The 16212-nt window shown below is 44.6% G+C and overlaps 1 protein-coding gene across 1 annotated transcript in view; it reads right to left on the minus strand.

Moving 5' to 3' along the window:
• Positions 1-16212, minus strand: part of PARG (poly(ADP-ribose) glycohydrolase) — a 114748-nt gene that overhangs the window by 82857 nt on the left and 15679 nt on the right. The window contains exons 6-8 of the mRNA XM_015414006.1: positions 12560-12643; positions 5421-5508; positions 4873-4892 (exon numbers count right to left, since the gene is read on the minus strand). Of these exons, the coding sequence (XP_015269492.1) occupies positions 4873-4892; positions 5421-5508; positions 12560-12643 (192 nt within the window). The remainder of the gene's footprint in view (positions 1-4872; positions 4893-5420; positions 5509-12559; positions 12644-16212) is intronic.

The raw sequence follows: 16212 nt of genomic DNA on the forward strand, positions 1-16212 counted from the left end.
CCATGCTTTGGAACCACACTCTCTTCAACAGCTGCTTTGGTAATTAACTGAATTCTTCAGAGCTCTGGCAATACTTAACCCTATAACTGTCATTTAGGTTCAAGTTCATTCCTCTTAAATACAGATTTCAGCAGTTGCAGTATTTTGGGGAGCACAGACAGAGGTAAAGAGAACTTGACAAAATCACTGGGGACAGTGCGTAAAGTGGTTACTCCATGTTTTCTGTTCTAAACATTCAAGTAGCACCACAGATAAGTAAAATGTTTTTGTATACCACCTATCCAGAGGAGTTACCTGTGTTAGTCTGTTGCTGCAAAATAGTAAAAAGCTCAGTAGCACCTTTAGGACTAACGAACTTTATTGTAGCATAAGCTTTTGAGAAACACAGCTCTCTTCGTCAGATGCATGGAGGTTATGAAGAAATTGGCCAGGGATATATAGGTGGGTAAGGGGAGGGGGGGGAAAGGATGCAGAAAGTGCCATGTAAATGCAAAGCCGTTGCAAAAGTCATGAAAAAGTTTGAATGCGCAATCCAGGCTGGGCGTGACCAGTGTTCCCTCTAAGCTGAGTTAGTGTGAGCTAGCTCACAGGTTTTTTTAGCCTCCAGGTCATGCATTTTTGTCTGAGCTCAGGAAGGATGGCTCCAGAGCAAACTAATTTATGCAGTAGCCAACTTGCTTGCTCACAACTTTAATGCCAGCAGCTCACAAAGTAGAATTTTTGTTCTCAAGACTCCACAGCTTAAAGGGAACATTGGGTGTGACCCCTGCCCTCTATTGATGAATCTGAACGGAATACCTGAAAGGCAGTTACTTCTGGTAATGAGATAACCATCCGAGGTGTCTATTCAATCCAAGTCTGACTGAGTCAAATTTACATATAAATTCCAATTCAGCAGCTTCCCGTTGGATCTTGGTTTTAAAATGTTTCTGTTGAACTATGGTGACCTTTAAGTGCTTGATGGAATGTCCTGGTAGACTGGAGTGTTCTCCCACTGGATTCTGGATATTGCCATTTTTTAGGTCAGATTTGTGTCTTTATTCTTTTGCGTAGAGGTTGCCTGGTTTGCCCTACGTACAGAGCCCCCTAGTATACCACCTAGGCAGTGTTTATGGTTCCTATTATTACCCCAGACATTCATCTTAGTGCACTGCTCCCAGTTCAGTTCTCCCATTTCTATGAATTTCACAGCAGTGCCTTTTTAAAAATAAAATCTAATTTATTGGGATCAGAGCTACAAACTCTTTATAGCCTGGCTGACAGAACCTGTTCTCCCTTAAATTTGGGGACTGTTCCTAATGCAAGCCTTCCAGCTGTATACCTCTATCAACTCATAGCTCCAAATTTGCGTAGAGCCATATCCTTGGCTAGATTTAATTAATGTTCTTCCTTCAGCTATCTTATCTGGTAGATTCCAAGGGATTCCCTATCCTAGCAGGTATTGTCCTGGTATGAAGGACTGTGTTGAAACTGTTGCCCTACGTATGGAAGTCAAGAGTAATACTCTGTAAATCTTGTAAACCATAGTAGGATTGCTTTGTATCTTGGGATCGGGAATACTGGTCGATGTTGCTTTTTGTACCTATCCTTTAAACTCTGTCCTTTGTTTGATTACTGATACTATGCCAATAAAGGTTTTCTGGTTAGTAGCTGTTGCCCATGTTCTCCTCTAGTGCCCTCTCTATCTGGCGTCCCGTCGGGATCTTCTATATCCCATACTAGCCCAAGTTTTAGAGACCCCTGATAATCTTAAAATCCTTTTCTTGCTTGATAATCCAGATACAGAAATAACTGAAATAGTAGCAAAGTTTATACAGGAGGGCCTGGCGGGAGATGGTCCATGGGGTCGCGAAGAGTCGGACTCGACTGTGCGACTGAACAACAACAACTCTTATTATGATGTTACTCTGCAATTCTAATTTTACTATGCACGATTTTGTATTTAGATTACTGCATCCTCATGTATACTTGGAGCTGCGGTGGCTCAAGTGGTTAAGACGCTGAACTGCAGGCTGCGGAAGGTCGGTAGTTCAGCAGTTCGAGACCCGAGTGTGCCGCACGACGGAGTGAGCTCCCGTCTCTAGTTCCAGCTCCTGCCAACCTAGCAGTTCGAAAGCAAGAAATTGCAAGTAGACAAACAGGTACCACTTCGGTGGGAAGGGAACAGTGTTCCGTGCTCCTTGGTGTTTAGTCATGCCGGCCACATGACCACAGAAATGTCTTCGGACAGCGCTGGCTCTTTGGCTTTGAAACAGAAATGAGCACCGCAACCCTAGAGTCGGATTCAACTGGCTTTCGAGCAAGGGAACCTTTACCTTTACCTTTATCCTTATGTATGTGTCAATAAAAGGCTTTGGATGGATGGACTTCACAGTAGTTTACTATTCCTACAACACAGAAACCATCTTATCACCCTGATCACACCTGTACATATCTGCAGTCTATTTCCCTACTGCTGGCTTTTCCCCCTCAGAGGTCACACTGTCTTCCATGGCTTATAATTTTCCAGAAATCATCTGCACACTTTATGATGGTTCCTAAAAGGATCTTAGAGTTGCTTAGCGTTCGTTTCAAGTGTTCAACTGTGCTTTCCTGAATTTGTAAAGCTCACGCTTGCATGGAAGCCGCCCTGAGCCTGCTTTGCGAGGAGGGCGGGGTATAAATCTGATAAATAAAAATAAATAAATAAATATTTGTAAAGAAAAGCCGTAGAAGGGGATTGTGGGTAACACTGCCCCCTATACTCTTTTAGTGTTAAAAGAGAAGAATTAAGTATTTATTGAAAGATTCTAGTGCAAGGCTTGACAAACCCCAGGTGCCAGGTTGCCACGGAGCCTAGAAATTTCACTGTAGTGCCCAGTATTTTTACCAATGGTTTTGTAGTAGTGTCTCTCAGCATTTGTCTGTGTAAGTGCAAAGCTTATCATTTTGCATCGTCTTCCGTTGTACAACATTAAAAATGTGCATGAAGGTCTTATCCTTTTTGTTGCTGTTGTTCAGTCGCACAGTCGAGTTTGTTGTGATCCACACAGTCAAAGGCTTTAGCATAGTCAATGAATCAGAAGTAGATGTTTTTCTCATACTCTCTTGCTTTCTCCATAATCCAGCGAATGTTGGCAATTCGATCTCTAGTTCCTCTACCTCTTCGAAACCTAGCTTGTACTTCTGGTAGTTCTCTATCCACGTACTGTTGAAGCCTAGCTTGTAGGATCTTGAGCATGACCTTGCTAGCATGTGGTATGAGTGCAACTGTGCGATAGTTTGAACATTCCTTGGCATTGCCCTTCTTTGGGATTGGAATGTATACTGACCTTTTCCAATCCTGTGGCCACTGTTGCGTTTTCCAAATTTGCTGGCAAATTGAGTGCAGCACTTTAACAGCATCATCTTTTAAGACTCTGAACAGCTCAGCTGGGATACCATCACCTCCACTAGCTTTGTTGTTAGTAATGCTTTCTAAGGCCCATTTAACTTCACATTCCAGGATGTCTGGCTTACTTGTTTATATATAAACTGAACTTTATACCTTTCACTGGTGGGAGATGAAATTATTTCTTAACCAGTTGCATTCTACACTGGTTCCAAGATTAAATTAAATGGTACTTTTCAAAACAATAATGGGATTATCATAATTGGGGAGAAGCTAGGTTAGGGTTACAAACATTTAGCTAGTAGAGGCCTCAAGTGACATCTAGTCCAACCCCTTGCACAACTACCTCTCCCCCCACCCCAGCGACCCCTGCTCTATGCCCAGAGGGAGGCAAAAAAGAGCCTATCGGACAGAGGCCGGCAGCGAGCACGCGCGGACGTGCGCTTGGCCCAGACCTGAAGGAAACGCAACGACCGAAGGAAGACCTGCGCCAGGACGTCGTTGCCGGACCGGGAAAAAGATCTCCCGCAGATAACAATGAAGACTCGCTAGAGGGTGCCTGTTAGGCTAGTCACTCTCCCCATTGTATGTATGTGGCCCTAGGTAAGGATTGGTATTAACTGAAGATGTAAACCGCTCAGAGCCCTCAGGGGGTGAGCGGTATATAAATTGAAGGAAATAAATAAATAAATAAATACTTTTCAAAACAATAATTGGATTATCATAATTGGGGAGAAGATAGGTTAGGGTTACAAACATTTAGCTAGTAGAGGCCTCAAGTGACATCTAGTCCAACCCCCTGCACAACTACCTCTCCCCCCACCCCAGCGACCCCTGCTCTATGCCCAAAGGGAGGCAAAAAACCTCCTGGATCCCTGGGCCAATCTGGCCTGGAGGGAAATTCTTTCCTGACCCCAAAGTGGTGATCAGCATTACCCTGGGAACGTAAGAAAGAGTAATGAAAGCCAAGCACTGACTCATCTCTTCCTGCCCTCCCTCTCATGGTCTGCCTAAGTTCACAGAACTAGCTTTTTGCCGTGGTAACAACAACCAGGGTTAGTCTGGCATTTATTTATTTGTGTAACACAATACTTTTGTCATAGATTTAATAAAATTACCAAAAAAAACCCATGAAGAAGTTAGTACTAAGTTTTGAAGAAGCAATAATTTTAGAATTAGATAATTTAAACATATAACCCTGATGGTGACTATGCTTGGCTCCTAGACTTTTGGGCCAGCTCCTAGAGCTGAAGAAAATTGGTCAAGGCCTGTTCTAGCAATAGAACTGGACTTGTTTCCTGATTTCATCCAGTGCAGCCAATGATCCCATTTGGATGACTGATTTTACAGAAAGAACATGATCGTAGGCTCAACTGAAACACCAAACCATATAGCCTGATCCAGGATTCCATTCTATTAAGTGAGGAAGTCTGACTCTACCCAAGTTTCAGCATCCAAATCCAAAAGTGCAGCCAATGACGCATTTGGATGACTGATTTTACAGAAAGAACATGATCGTAGGCTCAATTGAAACACCAAACCATATAGCCTGATCCAGTGATTCCATTCTATTAAGTGAGGAAGTCTGGGCTCCACCCAAGTTTCAGCCATCCAAATGCAAAAGGCAAGGAAACCGTGGCTCAGAGTTCTATTGACAATGTAGCTTCTTGGAGTCATGAACTGTATCCCAAGCATCATACCATTCCATGCTTTTGCAAGCCAATTCAGGCCGCAGTTTCTTATTCCAGCATGTTGGCCAATCACAAACCACAAATCAGCAATTCAAGCATCACACCGAAATGTCTTTAACCATGGTTTCACGTGATATTTTGAACCCAAGGGTCTATTTATCAATAGTTATTTCTTCTGTTACTACCATACCGATTGCATTCAGTTAATTGCAAGTTATTAACAAGAAATAATGAAGTCTGACAACAGTTATAAAGTAGTATATGTTACTGGTGTTAAAAAAAAAAAAGGCCGCCAAATTACAATGGCAAAACACAGACGGCAGCCACCGAATTGTCTTTTGCACTTTTCAAAATCAAACAAAGTTCCGTTACCTTATCGCAGAAGTCAGTAAGGGCTGCGAAGTCCCATTTCTTGGCATAAGCGACATTGTATCTGAGAATAGCTTCCTACAAAGGCAAAAAAGTCACAACAACTTGAGCAAGCTGAGAAGTTGGTTTTTAAAGAAACAGCACCCTCTACTGGTTCAAAGAAATTTAGAAAAATATGTACTACTGGATGGTGCATCAGTGCCAGCGTCTGAAGAGGAAAAAGTCAGACCACAATATAGATGGGGTTGGAAAGGACCCTGTGCCTTCTCAGCAAAACAAAAAAAACTTTGGTCTGGGGCTGAATTTCATAATGCATTCCCAGTGCTCACCAATCCATTTTTTAAAGGACAGCAAGAAGTAACTTTTTACTAACAAAGCTAACTTATAAAACACTTTTCTTTTACATCCACAAAAGCTTTGTAATTTATTTTACAGAATATTTGTATTTATTTACATAATTTATAGTTTGCCTTTCTCACAAGGACTCAAGGTGGATACGTGTATGCAGGGCTTTTTTTGTAGAAAAAGCCTAGCAGGAACTCATTAGCATAATAGACCACACCCAACAGCTGAAACTCATTAGCATATTAGGCCACACCCGACAGCACAACTCATTGCCATATTAGGCCGCAGCCCCGTGTTGCCAAAAGTGCGGTCATCCAGCCACACCCACCTTTTGCTTCTTATTCTGTTTACCTTGTTTGTTGTCAAAACCCAGGGCCTTTTTTTGTAGCAGGGACTCCTTTACATGTTAGGCCACACACCCCTAATGTAGCCAATCCTAATGAGTTTCTGCTGTTGGGTGTGGCCTATTATGCTAATGAGTTCCTGCTGGGTGTGGCCAACTCAGGAGCCAGCCGGAACTCCGTTCTTGTGCGTTCCTGCCCAAAAATAGCCCTGCGTGTATGTAATAGTGTCATTTAGAGCGCTCTGTTAATTCAGATTCTCTGATAATACATTCGATCACACAAACAGGTTCCTACACAACACACACATCAGGACAGCATCATCACACACTGGAAGAACCTCCTCTTCAGATCCCCTGCTGCTTTTGACATTCCATGAGGCTTAAAAAAAAACAATTGGAATGAGATTTTCAAATGTGAAATGCTGTCAGCCCACACAAACTGCCCCCCCTGCTCATTTTTACCCGGCAAGAAGCTCCTGCACTGAAAACCCAACCTGTTTCTTTTTTTTTTAATCATTATCTTTTTGAGGGGTCATTTTTGTAGTCTGCTGCCAGTGCAGAGTTCGGGTTGGTGTTGTCAAATGAGGCACTTGGGTGGAGGAAGGAGCGATCAAGAACTAGTTCCTAACTTTTTTATGTCGTGAAGACTGCAGGAGGCAGGCGGGAACTACGTGCTATCACCACAACCAAGAATTCCCCCAAACCTGGGACTTATATGACACAACAGAAAAAAAAACCCAATGTCATTGCCTATTCTCCCTTCAACACAGACAACACATCACTGAGATAAGCTACTAAGCTATTCACCTTGCTCCCTGCTACTGGCCTCCTTAACCCAACTGCTGAAGGTACTTGTCCACCCTCAGAGTAATGTCTAATAGGTGTTTTTAACTAACAATGCTGTGAGCTCGAATGATAAAAGGGTTGGAACACTTTCCCTATGAGGAAAGGTTAAGGCGCTTAGGGCTCTTTAGCTTGGAGAAACGACAACTGAGGGGAGACATGATTGAGGTTTATAAGATTATGCATGGGAAAGAGCAGGTAGAGAAAGAGGTACTTTTCTCCCTTTCTCACAATACAAGAACTCGTGGGCACTCCATGAAACTGCTGAGCGGTCGGGTTAGAACGGATAAAAGGAAGTACTTCTTCACCCAAAGAGTGATTAACACTTGGAATTCACTGCCACAGGAAATGGTGGCGGCTACAAGCATGGACGGCTTCAAAAGGGAATTAGATAAGCCTATGGAGCAGAGGTCCATCAGTGGCTATTAGCCACAAGGTATAGATAGGGACTCTGGGGCAAGTGATGCTCTCTCTTCTTGGTGCTTGGGGAGGGGGGGTCAACAGTGGGAGGGCTTCTAATGTCCTGGCCCCACTGGTGGACCTCCTGATGGCACCTGGTATTTCTGGCCACTGTGTGATACAGAGTGTTGGACTGGATGGGCCTTTGGCCTGATCCAACATTGGCATCTCTTATGTTCTTATGAGCTAAGCTAGGCTGAAAGAGCAAGATTCAAGTCCAGAAGCACCTTAAAGACCGATACTTTTTCCAGGACGTAAGCTTCCGAGAAACAAAGCTCCCGTCGTCATATACTTTCCAAAGCTTATAAGCCCGGAAAACCTACAACGTATAAGAATTGTTCCTCCTGAAGACTGTTGATTCGTTAACTTACATAGATCCACTCTACAAATATCTAAAATGGTTCTTGCCGTCTGAAGTTATACATCGGTCCTATTCAGAAGACGACTTAATGAAACAAATATTTTATCCGGAAATTTCGTCAATCAATTGGCTTGGCCCCTTTGCTATAATCATTTTGGACTTTGTTATACATGAACTTACTGTCTTGGACTTATGTCTTTACATGCTTTATATGCCTTATACTTTATATTGATTTATATTACATTGTTAAATTTGTACACAATTGGCTAGAAATTGTTTATTTCTATACACAGCTTTGTTTGTTCTCTTATTCATTGTTTATTAGGGGCTGCGGTTCTCTTCTTTTTGAGGCCAATATGCAGATGACATTCAGCTCTATCTGTTAACGGATGGCCAGCCCGACTCAGCCCCAGATATTTGGGACAGGGCTTTGGAGGCTGTGGATGACTGGTTGCAGCAGAACCGGCTGAAGTTGGATCCAATGAAGACGGAAGTCCTGTATCCGAGTTGCGGAGGACTGGATGTGGAAATACAGCTCCCAGCTCTGGGTGGGGCGTTGTTGATGCCAGCGCCGAGAGTGAGGTGATACTTGATGCCTCATTATCTATGGAGGCTCAGGTCACCACAGTTGCCAAATCAGCCTTTTCCCACCTACGGCAGGTGCGGCAGCTGGCTCCATCTCTCTCCACCCGCGACTTGGCTACAGTGATCCATGCAATGGTCACTTCCAGACTGGACTACTGTAACTCGCTCTACACAGGCCTACCCTTGTATCTGATCTGGAAACTGCAGTTGGTGCAGAATGCGGCAGCACGTGTGCTGACGGTGATGTCTTCGTGGGCGCACATTTGCCCTGGCCTCCGTGAACTGCCCTGGTTGCCAATAGGATTCCGAGTCCGTTTCAAGGTGTTGGTACTTAACCATTAAGGCCTTGAGCAGCCAGGGACCAGTATACTTATGGGACAGCCTCTCCCCATACGTGCCCTGCCGAGCCTTGCGCTCATTAGACCAACATTTACTGGTGATCCCCTGCCCATAAGATGTCTGTCTGTCTGGCCTCGACCAGGGCCAGGGCCTTTTCAGCCCTGGCCCCAGGGGTCATTCCGTAGAAAAAGAGGTGCAGGAGCTCATTAGCATAACTCATTAGCATATGCCACACCCCCTGACATCACCGGAAGTGTGCCAGAAGGCAACACCCACCGCTCAGGCTCCACTGGACTGTTTTGGATTGCTAGCTTTTGGGGAGGGGGGGAGAGATGTGCAGATCTGTCCTCGCAGAGGAGGGAGAGCTTGTACCTGAATAAAACTTGGTCTTAAAGATGCCACTGGACTGTTTTGGACCGGGGGGCTGGGGGGGGGGCTCTGCAACTTACCTGGCTGCTTCTTGCTCTGACTGAGGGCTGCTGGGAGCAGGGGGTGGGGCTTGTTGCATGTGCCCGCCCCCTGGGCTCTTTACTGCCGGAGCTCCGCTCCTGTGCGCTCCTGCAGGAAATGACCCCTGCCTGGCCCTAACCTGGCGCAGTGAACTCCCACTAAAGATCAGGGCCCTGTGGGACATTCTACAGTTCCGCAAGGCCTGTAAGACAGAGTTCTTCCACCAGGATTCTGGGTGAGGCAGCAGACGTCAAATATCATCTGGCCCCTCCTGTTAGCATCTATGTTACCATCTATATTATGGTCTTCAATTTTCAAGGACACAGAACGATAGCCACCTTGGTCTACCCGAGCAGGGTATCCAAAACCCGGAATGTCTTTTCGGATCCAGCCCTTCTGCTTTTACTGTTTAACATCAGGGCACCACTAAAACAGCTGCGTTGTCGTTTGTTCGCCATCGTCTGGGTTAATTTTATGGTTTTATCTGATTTTATTGTTTTATTCTAACCCCGCTTGCGGGAAGGGCGGGATAGAAATTGAATGTTTGGTGTAGTGGTTAAGTGTGCGGACTCTGATCTGGGAGAACCGGGTTTGATTCCCCACTCCTCCACTTGCACCTGCTGATGTGACCTTGGGTCAGTCACAAGCTCTGGCACAGCTGTCCTTGAAAAAGAGCAGTTTGTGTCAGAGTTCTCTCAGCCCCACCCACCTCACAGGGTGTCTGTTGTGGGGAGGGGAAGGGAATGGAGTCTGTAAGCCACTCTGAGACTCCAAGTGAAGGGCGGGGTATAAATCCGATCTCTTCTTCTTCTAAATAAATAAATACTAGCCATGGTGACTGAGGGGAACTTCCACATTCAGAAGCAGTCAGCCTCTGAATTCCACAGCCAGGAGGCAACATCAGGGGGAAGGCCTCGGCCTCTAGGTCTTGTTGTTGACCGTTCAGAGGAACTGGTCGGCCACTGCATGAGACAGGATGCTGGACTAGATGGGCCACTGGTATGATCCAGCAGAGCTCTTCTTACGTTCTTAATAGTATACTGTGCTCATCTCTTTTTAAGATAGGGAGAGAGCAAGCAGATGCAAAGGAGAGCACAGAGTTTATAGCTGTTGCACAGACAAAAGTGTCTCAACAGGAACATTGCTTCTCACTGCCTGCCAACATTCTCTCTTTCATACAGCTAATGACAGTGCAAAAAGGCGATTTTGCCCAGTTAAGAGAGAAAATACAGAACGACAAAAGCTGTGGACTCAATGTACCATGACACAGGGACAGTATTTTAGTAAAGGAAGGGTACAGATAAATCCCACCCATGGTTCTCACCCTTATTCATATTCAGAGAACCAGGCAACCGCACTGAGTCTATAACTGGGCTTTCACAGTGAGGAATGCTTTGTTTTTAAAGCTGTTGAACTGCAATTTGCTGCAAAAAAAAACCCCTTGATAATGCTGTCAAGCATTTTCTGGACGCACTCATGAATAGGGGACAGCTTCTACTTCACAGGGATACCATTATTTAATTATTACATAATCGGTTTACAGAGTTCTGTTTTTGTCATGCCTCTGAGGCAATTGTTAACAGAAACCCTGAAAATGACTAGGCTGAGAGATGAATGATACTTCTGGCTGTTTCCGAGTGATTTTGCGGGGAGACCCAACAACCGAACTTTTATCATGGCCTCCATTTCCATAGCTCAGTGGGGTATTCTGAGCCACAGTACAGAAAGCAGAGCCTCAAATAGGCTGCAAGTGCCCTGCCAGTCGCCACACTCGCCCAGAGCATGCTCAAGGAGGCACCGAATGCAGAGCGCCTTCAGCACTAGTTCATGACTGATTCTGAGAAATAGAGTGACTGAGCAGAAGGGGGAAAATGGCCCACTCAAGCTCCTAAGAGATTATTTATGCATATCATTTATATGACACCTTTTTCTTCAATGAGGACCCAAAGTGACTTTCTCCTCTCCTCTATTTTATCACAACAAAGCCAGTTTGGTGTAGTGGTTAAGTGTGCGGACTGTAATCTGGGAGAACCCGGTTTGAATCCCCACTCCTCCACATACAGCTGCTGGATGACCTTGGGCAAGCCATAGTTCTGTCAGAGCTGTCCTTGAAAGAGCAGTTCTCTCAGAGCTCTCTCAGCCCCACCTACCTCACAGGGTGTCTGTTGTGGGGAGGGAAAGGAGTTTGTAAGCCGCTCTGACACTCTGAGTGAAGGGCGGGGTATAAATCCAATCTCCTCCTCCTCCTGTGAGGTAGTTTAGGCTGTGACTGGCCCAAGGTGAGCCAGCAAGCTTGTGTGGCAAAGTGGGGATTCGAACCTGGTTCTCCCACATCCCAGTCCAAGGCTGTGGTCACACACACTAAATAATCCACTTTCAATGCACTTTCCAACTGGATTTTGCCAGTTCACACAGTAATATCCAGTTGGAAACTAGATTGAAAGTGGATTATTTAGTGTGCGTGACCGCTGCCCAAGATTCTAACCAAAACAGCATGCAGGAAGTATTCCAGAGGCGTAGTTCGTTTAGGTCAGGAGCAAATTTCCTAATGATTTCTTCTCACCAGGGTTCTTTCAGGACACCAAAGTTATTAACTTTTCTGTTGGACAGAACATCAGTCCAAATAGCAGGATAGTGAAATTAGGGTTTCTTTATTCTCAAGGGGCTTCCTAACTATGTAGGGGAAAAAATCACTTGTTAACAAACTAACCACCCCTAGCCTAAATGCTTCTGAAGGAAGAAATTTTAAGAAATTGTTGAAGTCTGGCAGTGATAAAAGAGCCTGGGGGAGGTTGAGAAGCAGGTAATTTGGAGACGGTTGCACTGAGAAAAGGCTACAGCTAAACATTCAGTACTTTGTAAAAGAAGACTACAGACTGAACTACAGGCAAATTTCTAAGGCTGAAGAAAATATAGCAACATAAAAAAGGTAGCAATCTATAAGACAGAACTGGGAAAAAAAAGTGCTCTCAGAGCACAGAACATGCCGTTACGTATTAAAACCCCCGAAGTCCTTCAGAATGCCATCCATTTTAATTTAGGCAATTTTGAGACATGTGTCGCCATTCAAACATTTCAAGAAGGAGAAATAATGTTCCCCTGCTAACTGCCATTTTCTCGAAAATATTATTCACCAGTATCAACACTGCACTTTGTTTTGTATCTTGGGAGCCAATTTTAAAACCCCACCCAGACATGGAGCATATTATTTTTAAATTCAGGGACCATTATATCACAACACAAGCTTATACCCTTACAAATAGTGTGTACTAGTCTAATGAAGGTAGTATTGTTTTGATTGATGGGGGGGGGGGAGGAAGAATGTAATAAGCAATGTAGCAAAACCTCTTTTTTAAAAAAAGATAGCTTTCAAAAATCTCTATGGATTCTTTATCTTAAGTTACCTTCATATCACGGGAAGAGGTGAATTTCTTGAGCAATGAAGTCTGGATAAGTTCCCATCGGCTGCCAGCAGCCCTGTCCCCATTCTTGAGACAAAACAAGAAACAAAATGTTTACAGATGTAAGATTAAGTTGATTCTGTTAAGAAGATTAGCTTGACCTTTATAACCAAAAAGAGTGCAAAGTTAAAATATAATCACAAATAATCATGCTACAATTAATAGGGATGGGAAAGGGAAAAGGAGCATTTACTAAGTTGCAGAGAGCTTCTTTGCTTTAAAGACTTCTGGGGGGGGGGACTACAAAATACACACTAATTTGCTTTAGAAAAAATTTCAAATGGTGATAAAACTGCCCAGTTATCATAAATTTTTGTAGTCTTTGTGCACATTAGAAAAAGAAGCCACAAAGATGTTTCACAACACCTTACAAAAGAACAACACGGTAGTCTCCCACTTGGCAAAGCAACTTTATTATCTATCTTTATTATCTATCTTCCTATATTTATTTGTAATATTGATATCACTTAGTGAAGCTGGTAAGCAGTAGGTGCTGGACTTAGAAGAGAAGGTACTTCTTCACACAATTTAGTTAGTTCATAGAGTCAATGCTGACAAGCTTTTTAAAATAAGGGGATGAGACAAATTTATAGACAGACCTATTGAAAGAGATTCGTTGTGATACCTACATATAATCTACATGTTCATAGGCTTTAAAAAGATGCCAGGAACAACCAATGGAAGACCAATGGAAGACCAATGGAAGACACACGGAATTCACTGCCACAGGAAGTGGTGGCGGCTACAAGCATGGACGGCTTCAAAAGGGAATTAGATAAGCATATGGAGCAAAGGTCCATCAGTGGCTATTAGGGGCTCTGGGGCAAGTGATGCTCTGTCTTCTTGGTGCTTGGGGGGGGTCAACAGTCGGAGGGCTTCCAGTGTCCCGGCCCCACTGCTGGACCTCCTGATGGCACCTGGTATTTTTGGCCACTGTGTGACAGAGTGTTGGACTAGATGGGCCATTGGCCTGATCCAACATTGGCATCTCTTATGTTCTTATGTTAAATAACTTTCAAGTCCTGCATGTAAGTTTCCCAGAGACATCTGGCTAGTTGTTGTGATAAACAGAATGTCAGACATCATAAAGTGGAATGCACAATGGAAAGAAACTGGACGTGATATAATGAATAATAAAAATGTAATCGACAACAACAGCTTGCAGTAACTTTGGCTTTGCCATTTACCATAAAAGCACAACCAGCGTTAGGAAGATGAGCTGCTACAAATCCCTCTGTATTTGTATACAGGATTAACACTAGAGAGCACTGTATTAAGGTAAAGGTAAAGGTTCCCTTGCTCAAAAGCCAGTCGAATACGACTCTAGGGTTGCAGTGCTCATCTCCGTTTCAAAGCTGAAGAGCCAGCGCTGTCCGAAGACGTTTCCGTGGTCATGTGGCCGGCATGACTAAACACCAAGGCTCACGGAACGCTGTTACCTTCCTACCAAAGTGGTACCTATTTATCTACTTGCAATTTCCTGCTTTCGAACTGCTAGGTTGGCAGGAGCTGGGGCCAGAGATGGGAGCTCACTCTGTCATGCGGCACCCGGGTCTCGAACTGCTGAACTACTGACCTTCCACAGCCTGCAGTTCGGCTACAAAAGTTGAGCTTATTTTATTTATAATTTGTTGCTGTTACGTGCTTCCAGCTTACGGTGACCCTATGTATCAATGATCTCCAAAACGTCCTATTGCTAACAGCCTGGCTCAGGTCTTGCAGACTGAGGGGCCCTTGTGGCTTCCCTGACTGAGTCCACCCATTTCATGCTAGGTCTCCCTCCTCTCCTGCTGCCTTCCGCTTTTCCTAGCATTACTGTGTTTCTCCATGACACTTGTCTTCTCGTGATGCGACCAAAGTACAATAGCCTCAGTTTAGTCATTTTAGTTTCTAGGGAGAATCCGGGCTTAGACTGATCTAGAACCCTCTTGTTTGTTCTTCTGGCAGTCCATGGTGTCCATGAAAGTTCTGCTCCAACATCGCATTTCAAACATAACAATTTTCTTCCCATCAGCTTTCTTCATCGTCCAGCTTCCACGTCCACACACAGTGAGAGAGAACGCCGTTTTGTTCATTTACTTCATTCATACCCTGCTTTTATACCTCCACTTGCACCTGGCTGGGTGACCTGGGGCAAGCCATAGTTCTGGCACAGCTGTTCTTGAAAAAGAGCAGTTTCTGTCAAGAGCTCTCTCGGCCCCACCTACCTCGCAGGGTGTCTGTTGTGGAGAGGGGAAGGGAAAAGAGTTTGTAAGCCGCTCTGAGACACCTTTGGGTAGTGAAGGGCGGGGTATAAATCCAATCTCCTCTTCTTCTTTTCTTCCTCCCCAATGGGGACCCAAAGTGGCTTACGCTATTTCCCTTTCCTCCATTTTATCCTCAGAACAACCCTGCGAGGTATATGAGGCTGACAGTATTTGGCAGGCCCCGGGGTCACCCAGCATTATTTCATGGCAAAGTGGGGAATTGAACCTAGGGCAGGGGCATCAAACATGCCACCAGGGGGGGCGGATCAGGCCCCAGAGGGCTTCTATCGGGCCCGCAGTGGAACTGGCTGTCTTTCTGCTGCTTCTTCCAGTTCCGCTGCTGCTGCGTCATCGTCGTTCTGCAGCTTACAGATACACACCTGAAAAAGCATACTCAAGATTGCAATAGCACGGACATTTTGATGCCATAATTCAGAGCAAGAGGTGTCAGTGATCCGACACTGTTAAATAAACAAAATATTGCAGGAGTGCTAATGTTTTAAGCATGTTTTTATTTTAAGTTAAAAAAAAAACCCCTTTGTGTCCTTTATAAAGTTTATATCTCCGCTACCTGGCATTACATTTTATGACACGCATGGCCCGGTCCAACAAGGTCTCATTTGTCAGATCGGCCCTCATAACAAGTGAGTTTGACTTCCCTGACCTAGGGGATTAGCTAGATTCATGGAGGATAAATCTATCAGTTGCCATGGTGACTGAAGGAACCCACAGTCAGAGGCACTAATCTTCTGAATCCCACTCATGCTGAGCGTGTGAGCGTTCCTGGAATTCTGAGAACACTGAGTGGGCATCGCCACAAAACAGCTGCCTCAGGGACTGTTTTGTTGTTGTTGTTCAGTCGCACCGTCGAGTCCGACTCTTCACGACCCCATGGACAAGATCTCGCCAGGCCCTCCTGTCTTCCGCCATCCTCTGAAGTTTGCTCAATTTCATGTTCGTTGCATCAATGACACTGTCTAACCATCTCATCCTTCGCCGTCCCCGTCTTCTTTGACCTTCAGTCTTTCCCAGGATCAGGGTCTTCTCCAGTGAGTGCTCCTTTCTCATTGGGTGGCCAAAGTATTTGAGCTTCAGTTTCATTATCTGGCCTTCCAGGGAACAGTCAGGGTCGATTTCTTTTAGGATTGACTGATTGGATCTCCTTGCAGTCCAAGGTACTCTGAAGAGTCTTCTCCAGCACCATAGTTCAAAAGAATCTATTCTTCGGCGCTCGGCCTTCCTTATAGTCCAACTCTCGCAGCCATACATGACTACTGGGAATACCATTGCTTTGGCCATGCAGACTTTTGTTGGCAGGGTGATGTCTCTACTTTTTATCATGCTGTTTAG

Source organism: Gekko japonicus, unplaced genomic scaffold, assembly GCF_001447785.1.
Source record: "Gekko japonicus isolate JY-2015 unplaced genomic scaffold, Gekko_japonicus_V1.1 scaffold2395, whole genome shotgun sequence".
Taxonomy (NCBI): domain Eukaryota; kingdom Metazoa; phylum Chordata; class Lepidosauria; order Squamata; family Gekkonidae; genus Gekko; species Gekko japonicus.